This window comes from Mandrillus leucophaeus, unplaced genomic scaffold (assembly GCF_000951045.1).
Source record: "Mandrillus leucophaeus isolate KB7577 unplaced genomic scaffold, Mleu.le_1.0 Scaffold124, whole genome shotgun sequence".
NCBI classification, from domain to species: Eukaryota; Metazoa; Chordata; class Mammalia; order Primates; family Cercopithecidae; genus Mandrillus; species Mandrillus leucophaeus.
Genome location: NW_012100765.1, coordinates 1,276,993 through 1,300,659, shown reverse-complemented (window position 1 = coordinate 1,300,659; position 23,667 = coordinate 1,276,993). Strand labels below are relative to the sequence as shown.

The following is a 23,667-nucleotide window of genomic DNA, read 5'->3' as shown; positions in this document are numbered from 1 at the left end:
CTCAAAAATAAAAATAAAAATCACAGAGACCCAGAAATAAACAGGTGTTCCCATATTAATGATGGCTGCTGGTCACCCTCAATAGCTGTTACTTTTCTGTAACCTCATAGATTGCTGCTGCTGTTGTTTTTATTCATCTTCTAAGCTTTGTTTGACCTTTATCAGATTACTGGGAATTTATGAAACAGAAAACACACCCAAGTTAAATTCACAGACATACAGACGAGAGCTCTTTAATCTTAGGACCACAGAACCTCAGCCTAGAATATCATTTGACATGTTCCTTTCCCTGATTTAAAAAACGTAGTGAAAGGTTGTGTGACTTCCCAAAACCCCAGAACTCAACGGTGGCAAAAACCAGGCAAGAATCCTCCATCATTTTCCCCATACGGACACTTGTCTTCCAATATTTAATCTTTTTAAATATTGCGGGTGTGGAATCTCTGCTTCAATTTTCCTTTTCACGTCCTATAATTTATTCTTTTCTTTTACAACCATGTTGTGAAATAAACAAGCAGCAACTGTGAAAAGTAACCAGGGAAAAACATCGCACCTTCTCTGCACTTGGGCTATGGACTTTGAATCTTTTGTCCAGCAGATGGTAGAATCTTCATGAATTTCTGCAAATTGGCAGCTTAATTTTACATTTCCAGAGTGTTCAGGGAACATCTCAGCTTGGATCTTTTTCAGTAATACCGGAGCTAGAAACAAAAGATTTGAAGGTCAGTGTAGCAAAAGACTTCCCCATTTCATATTGTTTAATTCTCATAACAATCCTGAGAGACAGGAATACTAATTATTATCCCCAATTATGGAAGTAAGAATTGAGTTTCTGAGGGGAGAGGTAGCTTGCCTAAATAGTCGGAAAATTAACAAATCAATCTAATAGAAAATGCTCGTTTCCATTACTTAAAATTCAGCCTGTAATGCTGAAAGTGAAATAGAACTTGAGAGATTTTTTCTAAAGGGGATGAGAGGTGGGAGGATTGTAGAAATCTATTCTATAGGATGTCAGCCAAATAAAGATGTTTTTAAATGATTACCAGATCATCCAGTCAAAATCAGAGCTAGGGATTAGGGAGTAGAATAAAATCTGGATTATCCAAAAAACTATGGCTAAACCCCCAAAACGTAAAAGACACCTCAACAATAAGTTATTGGCTGAATAATATTCATCCATCTTTTCCCCTTTATCACACTTGTCTTTGCTGAAGATAACCCAGTAGATTGCAGTGATGTTTGATATCAACCTCATTAGCAAAAGATAATAGAAGCAACAAGGAAACAATTCCCATCGGTTGGGCTGAGACCTTTGAATATCACCTCAGTATCAGTGATGAACAATTAGCATGCTAATATGTAATTAGCCAGGGCAGCCACTAGGCGGCAGCCTAGACATTAGAACAAGACAAGGGTGAGGCCCCTGTCCCAAGCGGTCCTAACAATTGGGTAGGAATTGAGAGTACTGCAGATGTGGTGTGATCCTATCACAAATTAAACAGCATAACTCCACAGCGCTGGTCACACAAAAGAGTACATCATTACAAAACATATGTAATCCGTAGCCAAACCAAGATCACCAATACTGAGACTTTGTTTGCTCCACTGCCTCAAATTATACTACCGTGAAAACATTCATGAATTCAAGGGGCTTCTCATCTCTCCTTGACACCAGCAGATGCTTGGATGACAGAATGCGTATTTAAAAGCTAATTCTCTACCCAGGAAGTGATGATGGGCCCGCTGGGTAGCAAATCTTTCAACCAGTGAGTAATCAAGACTACTAACGGTATCCTGGGACCCAAGTGGATAACTGAGAGAGAGAAAATGTAGCAAGTATGTATTGACGGCAAACCCGCATCAGTGCATCTGGGCCTGCTGGCTCCTGCCCAAGCTGAGACCTTGTTCACGTTCACAGTCTGAAACTCTTGGTCCGGGTCTCGACCAAGCCCACCTCCTCATCTGGGCCATTTCCTAGAGGGTCCTTCCAACACCATGCAGTGGCCAGCTTCATGGGTGATTTGGGGACATCTAAATATTCCTAAGCCTGCCGGAACCTGTTGTACTGAACACAAAGAAAATTGGGGGATGGCGGGAAGGGCATGAAATGGGCAGCAGAACTGAATGATGGATGGTCTGTGGGAGATTTGAAGCTTGTTTAGCCAAGGGTTTTGGGCTTTGGATAGAACCCGTGTCTATGTGAGACAGAGGTGGAAAATGCAGCCGAATGAGCTCAGAGGAGACCTGGAGTGCAGCTAGGTTTGTCTTCTGTGTGCGGGTGGGCCTAGTGTTGAGGGAAAATGGTAGTAAAGTCCCTGATGAATATAGTTTCTGTACTAAGCTTTGGACATCAAAAACGATTACTCAGGCCTGGCATGGTGGTTCACACCTGTAATCTCAGCAGTTTTGGAGGCTGAGGCAGGAGGGTCACTTGAGGCCAGGAGTTGGAGACCAGCCTGGGCAACATAGCAAGACCCCATCTCTAGAAAAAAAAAAAAAAAGCCAGGTGTGGTGCGCATGCCTGTGGACCTAGCTACTTAGGAGGCTGAGGTGGGAGGATCAGTTGAGCACAGGAGTTCAAGGCTGCAGTGAGCCAAGATCTTGCCACAGGAATCCAGCCTAAGTGACAGAGCGAGACCCTGTCTCTAAAGTAATAATAATAGTTTTTTTAAAAAGATTAGGGTTTATTTCTTTTATAATGATCCAAGTCACTGCTCCCCTCATCCTAACTCCTGCCCCACCAGTTAACTGGTGGGAAGGCATTAAATCTGTGCTCCTTTGGGGATAGCAGGGTGGGTACCAGACTGCTAGGTAGGGCACAGTCAAGGTGTCAGCCAAGGGGTCTGAAGTGTACCAGCTGGAAAATAGTGATGAGGACTCAGGGCCTTACAAAAGCCATCACCACAAGAAGGAAGGAGAACTTCCTAGTCTGGTGTCTTCCTGGTGGCAACTTTTGTTATTTTTAAACAATGATATTGCTGTGGCTTACACTAAGAAAACAAAATAAAAAACCTTTGAGTGCTTAATGGTGGAGTAGATGGTTAAAGGAATTGGTCCACAGCTAGAAACCCGTAACGAACAACTAGAAGGTGGTAAGTTAAAAAAAAAAAAAAAAAAAAAAGGACCGGCACCGTGGCTCATTTTGGGAGGCCGAGGTGGGCAGATCACAAGGTCAAGAGATCTAGACCATCCTGGCCAACATGGTGAAACCCCATCTCTACTAAATATACAAAAATTAACTGGGCGTGGTGGTGCATGCCTATAGTCCCAGCTACTCGGGAGGCTGAGGCAGGAGAATCGCTTGAACCGGGAGGTGGAGGTTGCAGTGAGCCAAGATCACGCCACTGCGCTCCAGCCTGGCGACAGAGCAAGGCCCCGTTTCAAAAAAAAAAAAAAAAAGCAGGAAAAAAGCAGGGTGTTGTCAAGGGCTGGCCCTCTGAATGCTGCCGTTCCAAAAGGTAAATGCTGGAAGATAATCATTTTTCTCATCTCTTATCATCATCTGTGTTGATTCATATGGATTAGTGCCCATGGTGGATTCATATTAGATACATACTCAGTGCATTCATTATCAGAGTCACCATGGAAAATAACAAGGTCCTTAATAAACGGATGAATATGCTGGTCAAGCATTTATTTCCCGTCGGGCGACGGCCCTTCCAATGCAATAACCTAGTACTGATTTGTAGTTAGGACGGGGAGCTGTGACCTTTAAAAAAAAGGGGGGTGCCAGTGTTCCAGAAACCTGTTCTTCTAACTTTCTCTGCAAAGAAAATCCCCGCACGAGAGGGGAGAGGATGGCCGCCAGTGGCAACTCCTCCGAAGCTGGGAAGGGACTGCGGGATCAGAACCTACCCCAGCGTGGGCAAAACCTGCCTGGGACTCCCATTTAGCTGCTGACTCAAGGGTAGCTCTGATGAACCTCCTGCGCCTGCTCCATCACCAGATGACTCCTACCTTCTTGCCCAGGCCCTGAGTTCTTCAGAGAGGAGGGGCTGTGGACGCCAGCACCACTCTTTCTCCTAATACTAGGTTGGTATCAACTCAGACACAATGCTCTTGTGTCTGAACTAAGTTCTTTCTTTCTTTCATGAGCATACTGGGCATAAGCATTGCCTCATTTTTTATTTAAAAACACTAATTAGAAAAACAGTAACTAACAACCATGAGAGCTGTGTTAGGCCACAGGCCATTCAAATTGTTTTGCATTTTTATACCGGAGAGTCGTCTTATTAGCACCCCCATTTTACAGATGGGGAAAGTGAGGCACCCGGAGGCTAAGGTATTTGTCCAGGGCTACCCAGGTACCGCCAGAGGCCAGACTTGAACCCAAGCAATATAACTCCTCATCTACACCCTAAACCACCAAGATACAACTTGCCCCAGCTGGGCCCAAACACCGCCTAGTATCTCTAACTCTGAATCTTTGCCTCTTAACGGCCTCTGTGTTGTGGGTGGCATGAGTAACAATCCTTCAGTGGTCTGGCCTGGAAAAGTCTTTGGTTGTCTCTACCCCGTGGTCTCCGGCAGGGCCCTCTCAGGACGAGGCTGGCTGCTCTCACATCTACCTGCTTTGCTCAGGCCAGTGCCTTCCAGAAAGCTACATGCTCGGTCTTTGCAGCCTTTAGTGCAATGGCGAGGTTGTGCCGCAGCTGAAATCAAAGTCTTTGACAGCGATTGATTTCAACACTGGCTATCTGGACGGTCCTCTTACCTATGGGTAACTCGAATAGTCACGGGCAAGAATTCCAAAAAGGTTGTTTTACTTGTCTATCTTTACCTGCAAAGGAACCCCCATCCCCAAACACGGGGGTTGAGGCTGGTCCCCAGAGGCAATCTATTCAGCCTCTGGGCTGAAACCACTTTTGAGAGCTTTTAAAACATTGCCTCATTCTCTCTATTTAATTTTATTTATTTATTTATTTTCTGAGACAGAGTCTTGTTCTGTCGCCCAGGCTGGAGTGCAGCTGGAGCGTGGTGGTGTGATCACAGCTCACTGTACCCTCGACTTTCTGGGGTCAGGTGATTCTCCCTCTTCAGCCCCAGAGTAGCTGGGACTACAGACCTGCGCCACCATACCCAGCTACCTTTTTGTATTTTTTCGTAGAAATGGGGTTTCGCCATGTTGCTCAGGTGGTCTCAAACTCCTGGGTTTAAGCAATCCTCCTGCCTCGGCCTCCCAAATTGCTGGGATTACAGGTGTGAGCCACCATGCCCAGCCATTCTCTTTAAGTATGTTTTAAAATATAGATACTAATAACCTGATTGGATGCTTTCAAACTCTTCAGAAGGCAGTTTTGTCTTTAAACCTTTCTGCAACAGGGGTGAGGACCCATTTGATGGGATGGGAATAACAAACACCAGCCTCAAAGTCTAAGGACTCGGGATAAGAAAGGAGAAAATTCTTCCCTTCTGATCAAACAGAGCCATCCATAGCTTTTCGCTCCAGAGCACACAGGCCACTGTAGCTTGCTGCAACATTTTCTCTTGACTTCTACCAGGGTGTGTGGGGAGGGAAAGAAGAGCTCTGAAATAAAATAGGCTAAAATTTGGTCCATAAATGGAATTTGGGACTGAAATGATTCCTTACACAAAGTAGAATTAACTGCAATTTCAGGACTTTTTTTTTTTTTTTTTTAACAGCATCATAGGTAGAGATTGATCAAGGACTTTTGAGGCTCAAGTGATCTGAAACCTTGAACACAGACCTCAGAGGACTTTAGATTTAGATAAATGGGAAGGGTGAGTTGAAAAGAAATGTTATACTCAAATTTGGAAGAAAAACCAAGGTTCAAGGAAGCCATTTTTAATGAAAAATCAGTGATTAAAGAGGAGAATCCCAATGTGTACCAAAATATTCATTTCCATGGTCTTCCTGCATGGTCTATTTGATTACACTAATTAGCTACACTGATTAATGCTTCTGTTTATATTTTTAAATAGATTTTGTAAAAGAGGATAATTAAATGGAAAAGCGCCTTCATCATATTCCCCTCCAGCAGACATGCCTACAGGCAGCCTTTATCAGTGGTTCTCAATTGTGGTTCTCCCGATAGATCACCCGGGAACTTGTTAGGAGTCCAAATTTCACACGCTGGGGGAGGGGAGCAATCTGGGTTTTAACAAGCCCTCCAGGTGCTTCTGATGCTACATGCTGAAGCCACTTGGCCACAATCATAGCATCAGTGCCCACCCTGGGGACACTGGCCTTAATTGCAAAGGATCCTAGAGGACACAGGAACTAGATACCTCGTCTACAAGCCCAAACTTTAACAATGATGGACAGCAACAGAGCCTCACCTCTTCCTTCTCCTTTGCAAGATGGCTTTTTTGGGTCTTGTTTCTCTTCTGTGAGTGATAACGATGTTTCAAGTTTGGGCATCTTTTTGAGAAAGGCTGAGTTCTTTCTGGCATTTTCCTTTTCTTCCAGTTTCAGCCTCAGGGCTGCCACTTTGGACAAAATTTTCTTCTTTACTCCTTCAGCTAAATGTCCACTGCCTGGGGCTTCTGGCTTCCTTTTGACCTCCTCTGACCCCATCACTGCTGTGAGGGCCCCCGGTGATTTGCCAGCTTGGGCTTCCAGTGACTTCTCCCTCTCCCTGGACTTTTTCACACAGCGTAGGGTGCCCTTTGGATGTGGATCCTGCAGTAACTTAGGGGCTTTCTCTAACTCATCTTCTCCTGAAATGAATGCCAAGGTCTTTGCTGAGGAGCTAGATGAGCTTGGGGGTTTGGTTTCCCCAGTTTGAAGCACCTCTATTTTAGGTTCCTCCATTTTGTGGCTTATCAAAAAGTTTGTGACATTTCCTTCAGGAGATGAAGTACAAGGCAACCTGGTAAGAGGAGGAGAAGAGGGCAAAGGTTTCCCACGCTCATTCTCAATAGTTCCCCTTTTCTGTGAAACAGGAAACACATACTGACGGTTTCTGGGCTCAACTAAGTCATTTTCAGGGACGTCATGAATTTGGCCTGTGGAGTCGTGAGCATCAACCCCAAGAGAAGCATGAGTCATTATTGGAAGGCAGCTAGAAAGAGGTGAAGTGGGGGAAATCAATTCTGCTTTGTCCTTTTTACTTTGCTCAGCCTCCCCTAAGCTCCCATCACTGCTTTCTTGTATCTGGCCTATGCTACATCCACTTGGAATTCTTTCACCCCCTTCACTGGGTTGCAGGACTTGCCAAATGGTAGTTTTTGCCTCATCAGGTTGACTTTGTTCAGCCTCCCGCTTCATACTGCCTTCTTGGCTTCTGCTGATTCTATTTTCAGTCAGAATGGTTCCCTGGAGACATGGAACTTGCAAAATGGCAGGCTGGATTTTCGCTCCGTGGCCCACATTTCCGTCATTTGATTGACTCCCTTCTCTGGCGCCCTCTGGTGTGGATTCAGAGGGCTCTGGTTTTCCAGCCCTGGTGTACTCTATCACACTTGTCTCATCAATGGGATCTACAGAGGACTCTAGGATTTTAGAGCAGGTCAGAAACTTTTTAAAGAAGGCAGTGTGATCCATCTTGAGTTGCTTTTCCCCCTGGTCTTGACTCACATTGTTAACATTTTCCTTCCCTCCAGTTTCAGAAGCCACTGACAGTGAATCTGTGACACATAACTCCTTTCCATCTACAGGGTCCACGGATGACTCCAGGAGTCTGGGTTGGCTGAAACCCCAGGAAGAAAGACTTCTCCAGTGTGCACTGATGGCAGGCTTTTCGCCTTTATGGCTTTCTCTGCTATCAGCAAGGGCTGAGTCAGCATCCTCTGGACTGTGAGCCGATGCTGCTATTTCAGAGGGGGCCAATTCAGGCACAACAGTATCTGCCTTTAGACTATCAGGTACAGCCCAGACCTTGTCAGGAATTACGGGACCACCGTCTGATGCCTTGCTCTCAGAATTTGTCCGTTGTCTTGGTGGCCGAATTTCAGAAGTGGAAGCCTCTACAGTTATAATCTTCATCTTGTTGCCTGCCTCCCGATTTCCAGGTCCATGTTCTTTAGACTCTTCCAAAATGATATCAGAGAGAGAGGGAATGTTTCTCAGAGCCTGGCTATCTTCTTCCCCAGCAGTTTCAGCCACGACGGAGACCCTCATCCCCCAAACTGAGCGCTGCCCTGCTCCTTCCCTGGAGCTTGCTGGTGAGTGGGCCGAGGGCACCAAGTTTATTTCCTCTTGTGCAGCAGATGTCATAGGCAAACTTTCTTGGAAATCAGGTGCAGAAAGAGAACCCTGGTGGGACAGACTCTGCTGCTGGAGCCCCTGCTTCGTTTCACTTCCTCTTTCTTGGAAATTCTCTTCATGGCTCCTAAAGTCTGCTCTTTCCACAGTCTGGCTCTTATCTCCAGACAGGTTATCAACCTGAAGAGGGGAATTACTGAAGAAATCTCCCTCTGGGAGCTGCAGGACATGGTGTGGGACTCCTGGCACACTGGGTGCCGTGCAGAGTAGCTCTTTTGTAGACTTAGTGGTAGCACCACTTAAAATATGACCCAACTGCACTTGGGAAGGAAATTGGGAAACCTTTTCATGGGATGCACGAGGGAACCTCTCCTCAGTGCCACTTGCATGCTTGTCCTCAGGAATTGACACAGCAAGGTACTTGGCTGGGTGGACTTCCGTGGCAGTGGTAACAGTCGATGTGTCCTCAGTCTCCCTGGTTACTTGAAACCCATTATTAGCAGTTAATGTTGATGTCTTCTCCCAAGGAAAACTCACGACTGAACTATAACTGGCTGGGGTGTCTGTGGTGTCTGCAGCACTAGGACTGGGGGTCTTGTCACCTCCTTCTTCAAATTGCACTAAAGGATTGTTCTCAGAAGAAACGAGCTGTGTTTCCTCAAGCCTTCCTGAGTTGTCGGGGCTTGACCGCTCCTGGCCAGCATGTACTGTGGAGGCCAGTGGGCAGGTGGAATTCTCTACCTTGGCTAGATTTTCTTCTGTGGCACCTTCACTAGCTGTGTGTGAAATGTTCAAGGTGAAAGTACTGATAAAAAGAGGGGACATGACTGAGTCGCCGTCCTTGCTGCTTTTGTACGTAGACACTGAAGTCTCAGACACTTGTGTCTGAAAAAGGACTTCTAGTGTCTTGCCATTAGGAGAACATAAATCAGATACTTTTCTTTGACCTTCTGCCAGTTCCAAGTCTACAGAGCAAATTTCTTGAGGCAAATATTTATCAGCTGGTGCCCCAACAAGAGAATCTATGGTATCAAAACATGTTCCTTGGTCACCAGCCTCAAAACACTCTATTGCACACACTGCTTCTCTGTCCCTTGGCCCATCACACACATTTTCCAGGGTGAGGACAGTATCTGTGGTTTCAGGGGAAGCAACAGAGACAGCCACAGGCTCCCTGAAGTCAGCACGGGCATCCTTGGGGAGATGCCTTGAGAACACACCTGGGAACGTATTCTCATCATTGGCTTCTGAGGTTCTCAGCTCATGTTTTAGGTCTTCCCTGAAATTGTCAGGTGTGTTGCCATCTCTGTCTTGTTTTTCTTCCTGCTGTGGGTCATAGGTACAGGGTTTGACCTCCAAGTGTTGAGCTAATGATGCATTTTCCTTGTGGACCCCTCCTAAGTTTGAGAAGGAAATTGTTGTGGTCCCAGTGAATGGGGACTCCTCCCCAGCAGGCTCTGAGAAAGCTGGCATCTGGCTGCAAGAGATTCTCTCTCTGACTGTTTCCTGAATTTGTACCTAGGAAGATGAAAAGTGGTGTTAATAGCATTGTTCATGGGAGAGCCCACAATAGGGCATAACTGCAATCCCAAGAGTGTTAATCCTCAATGACTATAATAATGGACAAGAATGATTGAAATCTAAACATTAATCCCCCAACTCCCCCTAGCTATTAGAGATTTCCTAGAAAACTGCAAATTTAACAACTCTATATTCCAGGGGGCCCTTTGTCAAATTCATCATTATAAGCAAAAAGCCTCCTGACAACCGTCATTTATTTAATGATTTTTTTTTCTCTCTTAGGAAAGAGATGGAAATAAATTGAATGTTAACTATTTTGATCAAGTAAGTCACAACAAGAGCTGTGTGCATCTTTCCAGAAAGATGAATCTCACATGATCATAATAAATGAAATAAACAGTACTTACAAAACAGCAATAAGCAATCTTTGTCCCCAAAATATGACAGCTTGCTGGTTAATAATTGCTATGGTTTGGATACTTGCCCCCTCCAAACCTCATGTTGAAATTTGATCCTCAGGGTTGAAGGTGGGGCCTAATGAGAGGTGTTTGGGTTATGGGGGTGGATCTCTCATGAATAGATTTATGCCATCCCTTAGGGGTGCGGGAGGATGAGCGAGTTCTCAGTCTATTGCTTCCTGGTTGTTAAAAAGAGTCTGGCACCATCCCCACCCCCACCCTGCTTCCTCTCTGTCCATGCAATCTCTGAAAATGCCAGCTCCCCTCTGCCTCCTTTCGTGAGTTGGAAGCAGACTGAGGCCCTCACCAGATGCAGATGCCTAATGTTGAACTTTCCAGCCACCAGAATCATGAGCCAAATAGGCCTCATTTCTTGATAAACTACCCAATCTCAGGAATTCTGTTATAGCAACATGAAATGCACTAAGATAATAAGGTTACTAAAAAACAGAAAGAAGGCTGCCTTTGAACCCACCTCTAATGAATAAATGGACTTATGATTGGCCACCAGCACTGCCAATCATTTCTTTCCTAGAGTTGCTTATAAACATCCCAGAATGTATCCCAGACTTTAAGATAGATGCCCAATGGCAGACAGACCACCTCTATAAGAAAAAGAAGATTCAGGACTGCTTAGGTTTTCGAGAAAAGGGGAGAGGGGGAGGGAGGGAGGAAGAGAGGAAGGTAGAGAAAAAGAAACCTCTCACATTCCGAGGATTGAGCCTTTCATGGTACTATATGAATGTTCTATGATATTGGATATTGTTCAAGGAAGCAGCGAAACTTTTAACTCATTGATTATTTCAAAACAAAGAAAACTTATGTCCAGCCAAGGAGAAGAAAATTGCTTCTAATTTCTGAAGCAACTCAGTCTTTGCTCCCAGGACTCCTGCCTTGGACAGCCCCATTCAGATGTGCAGGGAACAGATGACTGGCCTTGGCGGGATGGGGTTCAGGGGTGGGGATGAAGTCTGTCTCCCAGCGTATGACAAAACAGAGCTGAAATGTTCATGTGCATTTCATAGCTCCAATGTCATGAGACTGATTCTCACAAATCATACGTGAGAATCAGTCTTACTACCTTGTGGTCAATCCCTGTAGTACTGCCCGTGGGAAAGAGGACAACAGCATAACCACACCTCTTTCCACACTTCTCCCAGGCTGCTTACAGCCTGTCAGTCATTCATCTCTCATTTTCTCTTTTAAAGCTACTTTGAGGTTAATTTAACTCATATTTGATGGGCATAAAAATGCTAACTAAACAAGAAAGAAATTTAGTATAAACTCCACGAGTGCTGGGACTACTTACCCTTTCAACAAATATTTGGTGAATGCCTCCAGGGTACTAGAGAGTGTTTTAGATAATGGGGATACAAGACAGGCAAATGCTCCTCTACAGGAATCTCCCATTCTATGTTCTAGTGAAGGCCTGTTATAGCGATTAACATGCAGTAGGTGCTTACAAAGTGTTTGTTGAGAGAATGAATAAATGAATGAACCATGTACCAGTTGAGACAGCTGTAGCCAACTTCACCCATTAGAGCCCTACACTTGAAAGGGTTTGAACTTTCATCTGCTCCGGACTTTGCAACAACCCTGTTTTAAAGGAGACTTTGAACCATAAGCACTACTGGTTATCCTGGTGTTCCTGGGAAGAAAAATATATTTACTCCCTTTCTATATCCCTTTTTCTTCTTTATTAAAAAGAAGAAATATAATTTCTGAGAAATAAGGGACAAGATTTTTTTTTAAAAAAAGAATTTGATGGGCATATGGTTTCCTCTCTATACCTCAATATGTATAACACACGTATAGAGTATTTTTCTCATTTGGTCTTTTGGTTCAACCTTTTAAGAATATGCTATAGCACAAATAGACTGAGTCATTAAGCACAGAAAACATAGGGAACGTTCTGGTCATTATGTGAAATGTGTAGAGAGACCGCCCAATCAAAAACACCACCACCCCTCTGTCCGGCCTTTCTGTCCTGCCTGAATTTCCACTACCTATGTCAGTCCCTTATTTTAAGGTCCTGGTATTATCACAGTATCATCAGTGTCAACAGACATTTACGGAGTAGCTGTCATGTACAGAATTCTCTGTCAGGCACTGGGCAATTTTTTCCAAAGGGCTTCAGTTAAAAAGTTACTATGACATTTACTGGGATGGTACCTTTATTCTTCCATGATTGATTACTATTACATCAGTAAAGTAATAAGTGGGCACCTAGAAGAGATTGACATCTGAAGAGAATTAAACACAAGACAAGTAAGTTTTGATTAGGGTGAGTTTGGTCACTGGAATAGATCATTATGGTATCATGCCTTGATTTACAAAATAATCATATTCCATTAAGATTTATTTCCACCTTTCCTCTTGTGTTAGTCAGTTCTCGCACTGCTATAAATACCTGAGACTGGGTAATTTATAAAGAAAAGAGGTTTATTTGGCTCCCAGTTTCACAGGCTGTACAGGAAGCATGGTGGCAACTGCTTCTGGAGAGGCCTCAGGGAACTTTTACTCATGGCAGACAGCAGAGCCGGAAGAGGCATCTTACCCTACAGAAGCAGGACCAAGGGAGAGCGAGTAGGGTTGGGGGGGGTGGTGCTGCACACTTTTAAACAACCAGACCAAGAACTCACTCATTGTCATAAGAACAGTATCAGGAGATGGTGCTAAACCATTCATGAGGAACCACCCGCATCATCCAATCACCTCCCACCAGGCCCCACCTCCAACATTGGGGATTACATCTCAGTGTGAGATTTGGTGGAGACACAGATCCAAACCATATCTCCCCTCTTGCTTTTAAATTAAAATTCTACTTTAAAATACCCTAGTGAAGCTCCACGTGTAAAAAAATTGGTTGAATCCTTGACTATGTACATTCATACATTTGACACACATTTAGTGACCATCTACTTTATACCAGGCACTGTTCTAGGCAGCTGGGAAACATCAATGAACATAATAAAGATTGCTGGCCTATGGAAGTTATGTTGAAGCAACAAACTATACAACTGGCCCGTTGCTGATGTGCAATTCCATACATTTGATTTTAACCAATGGGGTTTTTTTTTTTTATGTGAAGCCTTTAACAGCCCAGTCCATATTTGTACTTGCTTACGGCATCGGTTTCAAGAGCAGGCTCCTCAGTTCTCATCCTGAGGCCAGCTCACAGAGAAAGGGAAACCACAGACTCACACCTTCCCAGTGAGTCAGATCTTTCTTTTAGGAGGAGATTTCTTAGTTAAGTCATTACAAAAGAACTCTAGCAAATGATTCTCCTGCTGTGCACCTACTCTCAGCATAGAGTGAGTGCTGAAACTTAGAGTGAGTGCTGAAACAGTTTCCTTATGTAGGCAAATTGTACTCATTCAAGTGAAAAAAGGAGTGTTTGGGGCTCTAGGAGCAAGCCCACTATTGTGTGTGGTGCGTGGACTTGGAGGACTAGCAACCAGGGGTTCTAGCCCAGCTTAATTGGATATACCATGCACGACCACAGGTAACCTCTTCAGCTTCTCTGACCCTCTGTTTCCTCCTCTAAGACTAACCACATGCATGTCAGCACCATCTTGTCAAGTGCCTGGCATATTGCCTGGTGCCCAGAAGGCACTCACTCACTGATATTAATTTTCCTTCTTCTCTATGAAAAGACAGCAGTAGCTCAGGAAAAGAGGAAGTTGGGGAGCTCTGACAGGCAGAGCCTTGAGCTATGAGCTTTATTAGGGTTTTCTCATCTGATCTGTAAAATAAATCTGAGAAAAAGATGTTATCATCTCTTCTTTACTGATGGGATGAATAGCCTGGGTCCAATCATAGAAACCACACAGAAGGTTATATAAGAGAAGTTCAATATAAAGAATTGTTGACTGTGATAGGAGAGTGCTACAAGGTATAAGGAAACTGTCTATAGCACTCTAGGCAAGGGAAAGTACCAAGGAAGAACAAAGTTGGAAGGGGTTTAGACCGACTTGGAGAAGGTGTGTTTAGGCCACCAGATAGCATAGAAGTTCACTGGTGCATCCAGACCAGAGCTGGCCTGGAATTGCTGGGAAAAGCAATAGACCTCCCTTCTAAGTGCAGGTAGGGAGTAGGTGGTCAGCATGCAGTGGCGTGGGTGAGGAGGGGAGTCTGGGCATGGGTGGTCACAGGGGCTGAGGCCTTCGAGCTTGTGGGCTACATGTGGTGTGGGTCAGGGCTTTGCAGAGTGCTAGTTTGAATGTCCACTCAAAACTCCTATTGAAACTTAATCCCCAATGTGGCAACACTGATAGATGGAGCCTTTAAGAGGTGATTGAATCATGGGAGCTCTGCCCTCATGGAGGGATTAATCTATTCATGAATTAATGAATTAATGGGCTAAAGGATTAATACGTTATCAAGGGAGAGGACCTGGTGACTTCATAAGAAGAGGAAGAGAGGCCTGAGGTGGCATAGAGCATGCTTAGCCCCCTTGCCATGTGATGCCCTGCTCTGCCTTGGGACTCTGCAGAGAGTCCCCAACAGCAAGAAGGCCCCCACAAGATGCAGGCCCTCTACCTAGGACTTCTCAGCCTCCAGAACTGTAAGAAATATGTTCCTTTTCTTTATACATTTCTCAGTTTCAGGTATTTTGTTACAAGCAAAGAAAATGGACTAAGACACAGAGGGAATAAGTGCTCTGTGCACCAGGCCTCGGGCGGCTGTGTGTAGGCCACACAGGAGATTGGTGGAGGCAATCTGTGTGTTGATACAGGCAGGAGGCTTTAAGAGCTGGGGGCCACGTGGGGCTCCGGTTTCCAAAGACAGAGGGCAGCAGAAAGGGTATCACTACGCTAAGGCTACAGGGTTGCAGATGACCACGTTCTGGGCCCCATGGCTGGGGCAGGATAACCACAGGCTCTCCAACTCCACCAATGCTGAAGTGAGAGGAATTCTGTTCCTCCTGCAGTGTCCTTCCAGTGCCTTCTGCTGAGAAAGTGTAACACTGTGCTTACTTTAAAGAAGAATAAGGGAATTTCATTAGTACAGGGCACATATTGAAGGGTGAATTCAGAGCTGAGAGGCATGAATTAAAAACCGACACATGAGGTCAATAATGTTTGGCGATGAGAAGTCTCCCCAGGGTCTCACAGTCAAAGGCAGAGCCAGGATTTAAAGCCAAGTCTCTGAGGCTACCGAGCCCTTTTGAACCCAGCATTTCCAATCGGATAAGTTGGAACAAATCCCACCTCACCAAGGGCTGGGAACTCCCCCTAATTTAAATCCAGAACTTCTGAGCTCCCGAAACATTTTGGATATGAGACTGCAAACGTCCTTCTTAGGTGCCACATGGCGGTCTGTCAATTTCTCTGCTTCCCTACAAGGTCTAAGGGCAGGAACAGGAACTCTGTTATTCATTTCTGAGTCTCCAGAACCTAGCACGTAGGGACTCAGATAATTTTGCTGAATGAATAAGCAGATGAATGAATACAGGAGGGGAAAGGGTAAACCAAATTTAGTAACGTTTCCAAGCCTCTTTTTGAAAGCAGCATTAGGCCGGGCGCGGTGGCTCAAGCCTGTAATCCCAGCACTTTGGGAGGCCGAGGCGGGTGGATCACGAGGTCAGGAGATCGAGACCATCCTGGCTAACATGGTGAAACCCCGTCTCTACTAAAAATACAAAAAAACTAGCCGGGCGTGGTGGCGGGCGCCTGTAGTCCCAGCTACTCGGAGGCTGAGGCAGGAGAATGGCGTGAACCTGGGAGGCGGAGCTTGCAGTGAGCCGAGATCGCGCCACTGCACTCCAGCCTGGGTGACACAGCGCGAGACTTCGTCTCAAAAAAAAAAAAAAAAAAAAAGAAAGCAACATTCAGCTTGGAAACTTAATGCTTGAATAGCATTTTTCAATTGAAATCCCATTCAGCATGCCTCTGATTCCACAAACACGTTATTTTCATTTATTGGCCTTTCCAAAAGTTCTGCCTCCTAGGAATGTCTGCCATGGATTTAATGGAAAGGTGTGTTTCCTCTTTGTGCACCCCAGGATGTTCAAGGTTATGCTTTTTAGCGTTAATGAGTATCTTTCATGCCAGCCAAGTGCATGACACTAATGTGAGTCACTAACAATAGAAGTTTGTATGAGATAAGATCCCTCTCCTCGAATAGCTTATAATCCAGTTGAAGAGACAAGATGTACATGGAAAAGATAGATAACAATTCTTGACAAGTTGTGCTAATAGTCAAGTGGATGAAACTTAACTAACAGCACTGCTCCAGGACAGAGTGTGGAAGGTCATCACTGTATCATCCTCTTCTATTTCAACGATAAAATTCCTGCAGTGCAAAAATCAGAGGTTGTACTCTTATGTCATATGTATCAATTCTGAGATTCTTGAACATTTTCATGCAGTCTAAGGGACTTCTCGACTGATTGGACTGGGCAGATATGGTAGACACTGTTGGCTGGCTAACTCAACAGTATCCCCAAGCCCCTTGTCTCTTGCTACCTCCAACTAAGAATGCTGGAAAACCACACACTCTCCCAGCCTCTTACATAGCTAGATGGGGCAAAGGGGTCAGTCTGCCTAATGAGACGTTCAAGGAATCCCACCAAGGGACTTCTGGGGAAGCTTTGCTTTCCTTGTGTAAGGTATAGACATGGTGGTTACCTTGCCTATCCCCTCCTTCTTCCTTCAATCAGGATGTAATGTCTGGTGCTGCAGCTCTCATCTTTCAGTCCTGGGGCATGAAAATGAAAAGCCAGCACACTATGACTGGTGCAGCAGAAAGAGAGAAGGAAGTCGGAGATTTGCAGTCATCATCGAGCTACTGGAATGACACAGAGACTTTCACTAGCCCCAGACTTCTTGTGAACAACAACAAAGAGCCTTATGTTTTACGCCGCTATTAGCTAGCTAAATATTCGTTAACTGCAGCTTCTCAGCAGCCTAATGGATAGGAGAGAAAAATACATGGCTGAGGGAAGAAGGGGAAGCCAGGTGAGGGTCACCCTGGAGCCCTCTGGAGGCTCTGGGCAGCTCCTGGTAGGGATTAGCTGGAAGGACAGTGTCCCGTAGAGCAAGGGGTGTGGTCCCTGGAAGGGAGTTCAAGGTGCTGGTCAGAATGCCAAGGGATCAAAGGGCCTGAGGCAAGGTGAACTTGAAGTAGAGTGGGGGAGGGAGAATGGGAAATATGAGAAGATTGATTGTCAAAGGAGAGAGGCCACAGTTCGAAAGCCAATCAGAAGCCCCCGGGGCCAGGAGGGCCAAGCCACTCGGTCCCTAGCTTCAGCTGGTCAGTCTTCCATGTGCCAACATGCCCTACCATGCATAATTTTCATTCTCCAGCTTCTTTTTCTTTTTTTTTAGTGTTCTTTTAATGTTCTTTCCTTTTATCTGGATGAGGTAGGTAGAAATAGCACTGTGTCCTTCACCAGTTGTCTACACATCATCAATTTTCCCCTGTGGTTCCAGGAAACTTTAAATGAGACCTTCCCCTCTCTCTGGCCATTCTGGGCTGCTGTAGCCTCCCCCACGGATAACCTTTCCTAAATATCTGCTGAGCTGTCACAACAGGCAGAGCGTCATTCGGCCGTTTGTCATTCGATAGATCAAATCCATACCACCTGGGGCTGCAAAACTGAAAATAGATAGCCCGGTCCCCAGCCAAAGAAAGCTTAAAGGCAAGCTAGAATATTTCAGGAACTTGAGTTTATTTTTAGGAGTTGCCTGATTGCCCAGAAAGAAGCTTCTCTTAAAGGCTTTGAATGTTACAATAACACATAATAGATTGGAGGACTGTACCTTCCTTGATATTCATCTAAAACCTCCAGTCCTGAAATAGATGCTAAACACTCCTGTATCTGACCAGCTCTTCCTCATTCCATTCCCTCCTAAGGGACAAGAAATTCTCAACCAACTGGTATTACAATTCTGTCTTCATTTCTTGGGAGTCATAGAGTTTGTAAAATACTGATTTGATCTTCTGCTGGGAGAGGCCTGGATTTCCATGGCTCACACCCTTCCTAGGAGCTCTGTGCATTCAGTGGCAGTCTTTGCCTGGTGATATGGTACGAGTGGAAGGGCACTAGAGCATGAGCCATGAGCGTATGAATTTGTTGTACATCTCAGGTGATGTGAGCTAAGTAGTAACGCTACTATTAATAGTAATAATTGCTAAGCCCTACAGCCTTTTTAACACATGGCAGTTACTGTTCTAACTGCTTTACTCACATTAATGCAGTTAATGTTGGTAAAATGGCATAGAAATTTATGACTTGAGGATTTTGGGTTGTACATTGCAAAGGATGGGATATGCCAACTATTCCAACACAGGAGAGGACCATGTAACGGCAAACTCATGTGAAATGGGTCACAAGAACAGCTGTCTTCTTTTCTTGCATGCATCGGTGTTTTCCTACATAGATGATGGGAGATTTCTGGGAGAAGAGAGAGAGTGAGTGAGCCATAATTTCCATAAAGTGCAACTGTATGCAAACATAAGAAAAGATGGCGCTATGAAGGCCCATGATTTCTTTCGAATTCCACTAGGCATTTCTGAATAGTCTCTGCGGGGTTTTTTGGTTTTGTTTTGTCTTTTTGTTTTTTTGTTTGCTGTGTCTTAAAACGACCAGGACTTGGATGAGGAGGTGAGAGGAAAATGGAGTAGGGTGATGGAAAGATGATTGAGTCTCAGAAAACTGGGGTTTGGTCTCGGGTCTGCTGCTATACAGGAAGTGGCTTTAGAGAAGTCACCAAGTCTCTTGGAGTCTTTCCTCCACAGTAAAGTAAGAGTTAGATAATACCTCTTGTTTCCCAAAAGCTTTGGTGTTCTGTGACCTGCTGCCAAGTAAATGGGGCTTAAGCTTCACCCCTCACTTGCAATCAGATTTTCCTTGGACTTCTAACGCTTCTAGATCTAATCTTCTCTATTAACCGGGAGAGTTGTAGGGAAAAGGATAAAGCATGTCACCATGTCACCATAGGTAGACCGACCCAAGAATGAGCCAGTGAGGCCCCCGAGAGGGGCCGGGAAGAGACAGTGGGCTGGAGAACAGCTCACCATGAACATGCACTCTCTGGATTCCAAGTTCCTCTGCCTCTGTGGTCTCTTTGCTTCTCCCTCGTCTAGGCATTAAGTGCCTTGTGTCTTTGGTAGACTGCACTGTGTTGGCATATAGACCCTGTGGTTGATCCTGCAGAGTCCTAGAGGCTCACAGACCTAGTCCAAGCCAATGAAAATCATCACAGCCACAGAATGCAACACCAGTGGCCTACGCTTCCAATGTTGTTAGCCCTTTGTAAGATACAGGCTGCTTTGAAGAGCCAAGAAAACTTATGGCTTCTTCCCAGAAAGTCTTGTTTTACCCACGCAATGTTGAACATCATTTCAGGGGAGTTTCTGACCCCCTTGGGCCTATGGATCTCCTGTTAAGGGCTCATTGAGCCTCAGAATGAATCTCTGTTGTAGACCATGAGCCTGGGGTGAGTGGGATGGTATTGTTTACGTCCCACAGACTGAAACTTTCCTGCAGATTTCAGACTAAATGATAAGGGGAAAAAATTAATTCTTAGGTTCTAGGAGAATATTTTCAAATCTATATCTCTTTATAGTTTTTAGAATTTGTGAGTAAAAGCAAAACCAAGGTAGTAGCAATTACCACACTGCAATGACAATAATACATTATATAAAGCAAGTTCTTGTAAACTTTAGAAGCAGGAAATACTTGTCACGATTACTACACTAGTACTTTGCCTATTCAGCGTGGGCTTCAAAGTGTACAGCAGTGATGGTATTCGCTATTGGAAAATCTGAATATAAACATAAATATTAAGCTAGTCACCTGCCTCAGACGCTCATTACCAAAAAATGACGAGAAAGTGCAGGTTTGGGGCTTGACGATTCCTTATATCCTATATCTCTTCTCTAGTAAGTCAGCAGGATAGTGATAGGACCTCAGGTTTTGTTTCTTGTTTTGTTTTTGTTGTTGTTGTTTTTTCTGTGTGTGTTTTTTGTTTTTTGTTTTTTTTTGAGACAGAGTCTCACTATGTTGCCCAGGTTGGAGTACAGTGGTGCAATCTCGGCTTACAGCAACATCTGCCACCCAGGTTCAAGTGATTCTCCTGCCTCAGCCTCCCAAGTAGCTGGGATGATAGGCAAGTGCCACCATGGCCAGCTAATTTTTGTATTTTTAGTAGAGACGGGGTTTCGCCTTGTTGGCCAGGCTGGTCTCAAACTCCTGACCTCAAGTGATCCACCCACCTCGGCCTCCCAAAGTGCTGGGATTGCAGGCGTGAGCCACTGCGCCCAGCCAGGCTTTGCTGCTTGATTGGCAGAAAATAACCCCTCTGGCAGTACAACCACAGGTGATGCAGCAGGCAGTAACATTTCCTGCTAAGATGGAGAGACAGCTTCATTCCAAACAAGAAACAAAATTTCCTGGGATATTGAGATCACGGAGAGGGACAACAGCATTAGTGTTGTTCAACCTGGTGCAATGAACATGGTAAATGCTCAGAAATTATGTCAAATGAGTGAACATCTATCCAATCTGATCTTCATCCAACATCCCTTTGCCAACATATGTAGGAAGGTTTTGCGTCTTCAGCCTGGTTCTCTTCTCTGTGTCAAAACTCACCATCTCTCTGTTGAGACATTGATCTCCTACCCGAAAATTGCCCCAGGCTCCTGCATTTTGGTCAATATGTAGCTTCTACTAAACTCAATCTCTTATTCATCACTAATAGTTTGTTGCCTGCTTTGCCGGGGTCTTTTTTAGATCTAAACAGAAGCTTTATGTTCTCTTTTGAGTAGAGAGAGAGAAGCATCTTTTGTTCTAACCACAAATAATTGAGGTTTCAAGTATGTACCACCTAGAAGACATCAGCATAACTGTACCGACTATAGCCAGGCACCACGCATGGAAAGTGGAGATGTCCAGTTTACCTTGGGCACAGAGCTATAGAGTTGCAATGTACAACAGCAGGGTTGCATTTAAAGATGAGGGAAATCAAAGGTAGGATGTGAACTGAGGAGGACTCTGGTGCAGATTACACCAGAAATTCAGGGGCCCCTTTGGAAGTATCCATCGAAACAAACTTTCCCCTTGTAGATGGAAGGAAAAATAATGATTCACAAAAAAGTTCCTGGGAAGCTGAAGTTAGTGGGGAAATGCTTGGAGAACCAAGGAGAAAGAAAACATCTGGAATTCAATGTTGTGATTTGAGCTAGGAAGGCAAAATATGCACTGAGCTGATATTTGTGCATATGGTGGCTTGAAAATTGACACACCTTACTTCTCAGGTGCATGAGTACATACAGTCCCTTTATGTTGTCTCTGGAACTTATCCTGTCTTCCTCATGGGCCCCCATTCAGGGATATGGAAGATGAGTGGAAAATAACAAAATTTTCTTTCTGATTAAGCCTGCTCTGGTCCAATCCCTTGGGCAGTCCTGTAGGGAATGCTCACCTTCTAGTCGTGCTGACCCCACCCTCTGGAAGACGGTGTCTGAGCTGCCCCACATGGGTAGGTGGGAGGGTGGCTAGTTCCTGTGTCCAGAAAGGGAAGCAGGCAAAGCTCTCCTGTCCTCTCAGTTTCCCTTAGCTTGCTCCACCACAATCCTGGCATCGCAAAACATGAAGTCAGGACCTACGTGCCCCTCTCGCCCTGACTCTGTCTCTGTCACCTCCCAGTAGCTCTGAGCAGGGAAAGCTGTGTCCACTTGTCCACACCCTCACACCTGTTTGCTTTCAGATTGTGCAAAGATAAGATTCTCTGATCTAAGAAGAAAGGAACATGGAAAACTCTCAACAAAGCCAGACTGTAAGGTTATTGTCCTGCTTAAACAAATACAAAACCTATTTATTTTCATCTGTTTGCTTTCCACAGCACAACCCTTATCTATGCCTCTCTCACAGGACAACCCACATTCTGGTCTCTATGATGTACAACCCCCATCCCCATCTCCATCACATATAACCCCATTCCCCATCCCCATCTCCATCACATATAACCCCATTCCCCATCCCCATCTCCATCACATACAACCCCATCCCTGCCTTCATCATGAACAACCCCATCCCTGTCTGTATCACACACAACCCCATCCCCATCTCCATCATATATGACTCTACCCCCATATATATCATATACAACCCCATCCCCATCTCCATCACATACCACCCCATCCCTGACTCTATCATGTACAGCCCCATCTCCATCATGTACAGCCCCATCCGCATCATATACAACGCCATCCCCACCTCCATCATGTACAACCCCATCCCCACTTCCATCACATATAACCCCATCCCTATCTCTATCATGTACAACCCCATCCCCATCTCCATCACATACAACCTCATTCCTATCTCCATCACATACAACTCCATCCTCATCTCCAAAACATACAACCCCATCCCCACCTCCATCACATACAATCCCATCCCTTCTCCATCACCTACAACCCCATCCCTGCCTCTATCATGTACAACCCCTTCCCCATCTCTGTTGTGTATAATCCTCTTCACCTCATCACCATCTCACCCCCGAGACGGAGGTAACCCTAGTTTCCTTGGCTTCTTTAGAAGGTACTGGAAACAAAAATGGGAAAAAAACCACATTTTCTTTCTTAATAATTCACTGTATCTATACTATTGGCAACTGTACATGTTTCCTAGGGCTGCAAATGACCACAAACTGGGCAGCTTAAAACACTACACCTTTACTCCCTCAGTTCTGGAGGTCAGAAGTGTGCATTCAAGGTATCGCCAGGGCTGCACTCCTCTGGAGGCACAAAAGGAGAGTCCTCCCTTGCCTCTTCCAGCTTCTGGTGGCTCCTGGCCATCCTCGCCATTTCTTGACCTGTAGATGCATCACTCCAATCTCTCCCTCCATCTTCATGTGGCCATCTTCCCTCTATGTCTTTTCGTGTGTCCTCTCCTCTTCTTATAAGGACACCAGTCACTGGATTTAGGGCCCACTCTAGTCCAGTATGACCTTATCTTAGCTAATTATATCTGCAAAGACCTTATTACTAAATAAGGCCAAATATTGAGGTTCCAGGTGCACAAAATTGCAAGGAACACGATTCAACCCACTAAAGCAATCCATTCTTTCCCCAGCCTGTCCTTCTGGCCCCCCACTCCATGGTCCCCGGTTTGCTCTCCACAATCAGCAGTGAAGCATAGTCACTTGACTGGGTGGTACAGACTTGAGAAGAGAAAGGTTTCAAATGAAGTTTTAGTGTCAGGGCAATGATAGGAAGATTGTCCCTCTCCTGAAGTTATGTCTACTTCTGTGCTAAGCAAAGTCTGTCCAGAGAGTGGAATTCAGTGCAACCAAGTCCATTTCTTGTCACTATCATTGTCACCAGCCCAGCCTTCCAGACCCTGCAGTCAGCACCAGCCACTTCAGAATGTTCTGATGAAGACCAACCCATGCCTGAGCGGAATGTTCTGCTGTCTCCTTATGGAGAGGCAGGGACTGAAGAGTTCCTTAAGTTTATGGTCAGATTTAGACCCTGAACTAGAAATTTAAAAGAGGAAGGAGTAAATGG

The 23,667-nt window shown here is 45.0% G+C and overlaps 1 protein-coding gene across 1 annotated transcript in view; it reads right to left on the bottom strand.

The window, feature by feature from the left end:
* ALPK2 (alpha-kinase 2) overlaps window positions 1–23,667 on the bottom strand; it is a 128,951-nt gene that overhangs the window by 45,478 nt on the left and 59,806 nt on the right. The window contains exons 4-5 of the mRNA XM_011971703.1: window positions 6,301–9,685; window positions 554–701 (exon numbers count right to left, since the gene is read on the bottom strand). Coding sequence (XP_011827093.1) covers window positions 554–701; window positions 6,301–9,685 — 3,533 coding nt within the window. The remainder of the gene's footprint in view (window positions 1–553; window positions 702–6,300; window positions 9,686–23,667) is intronic.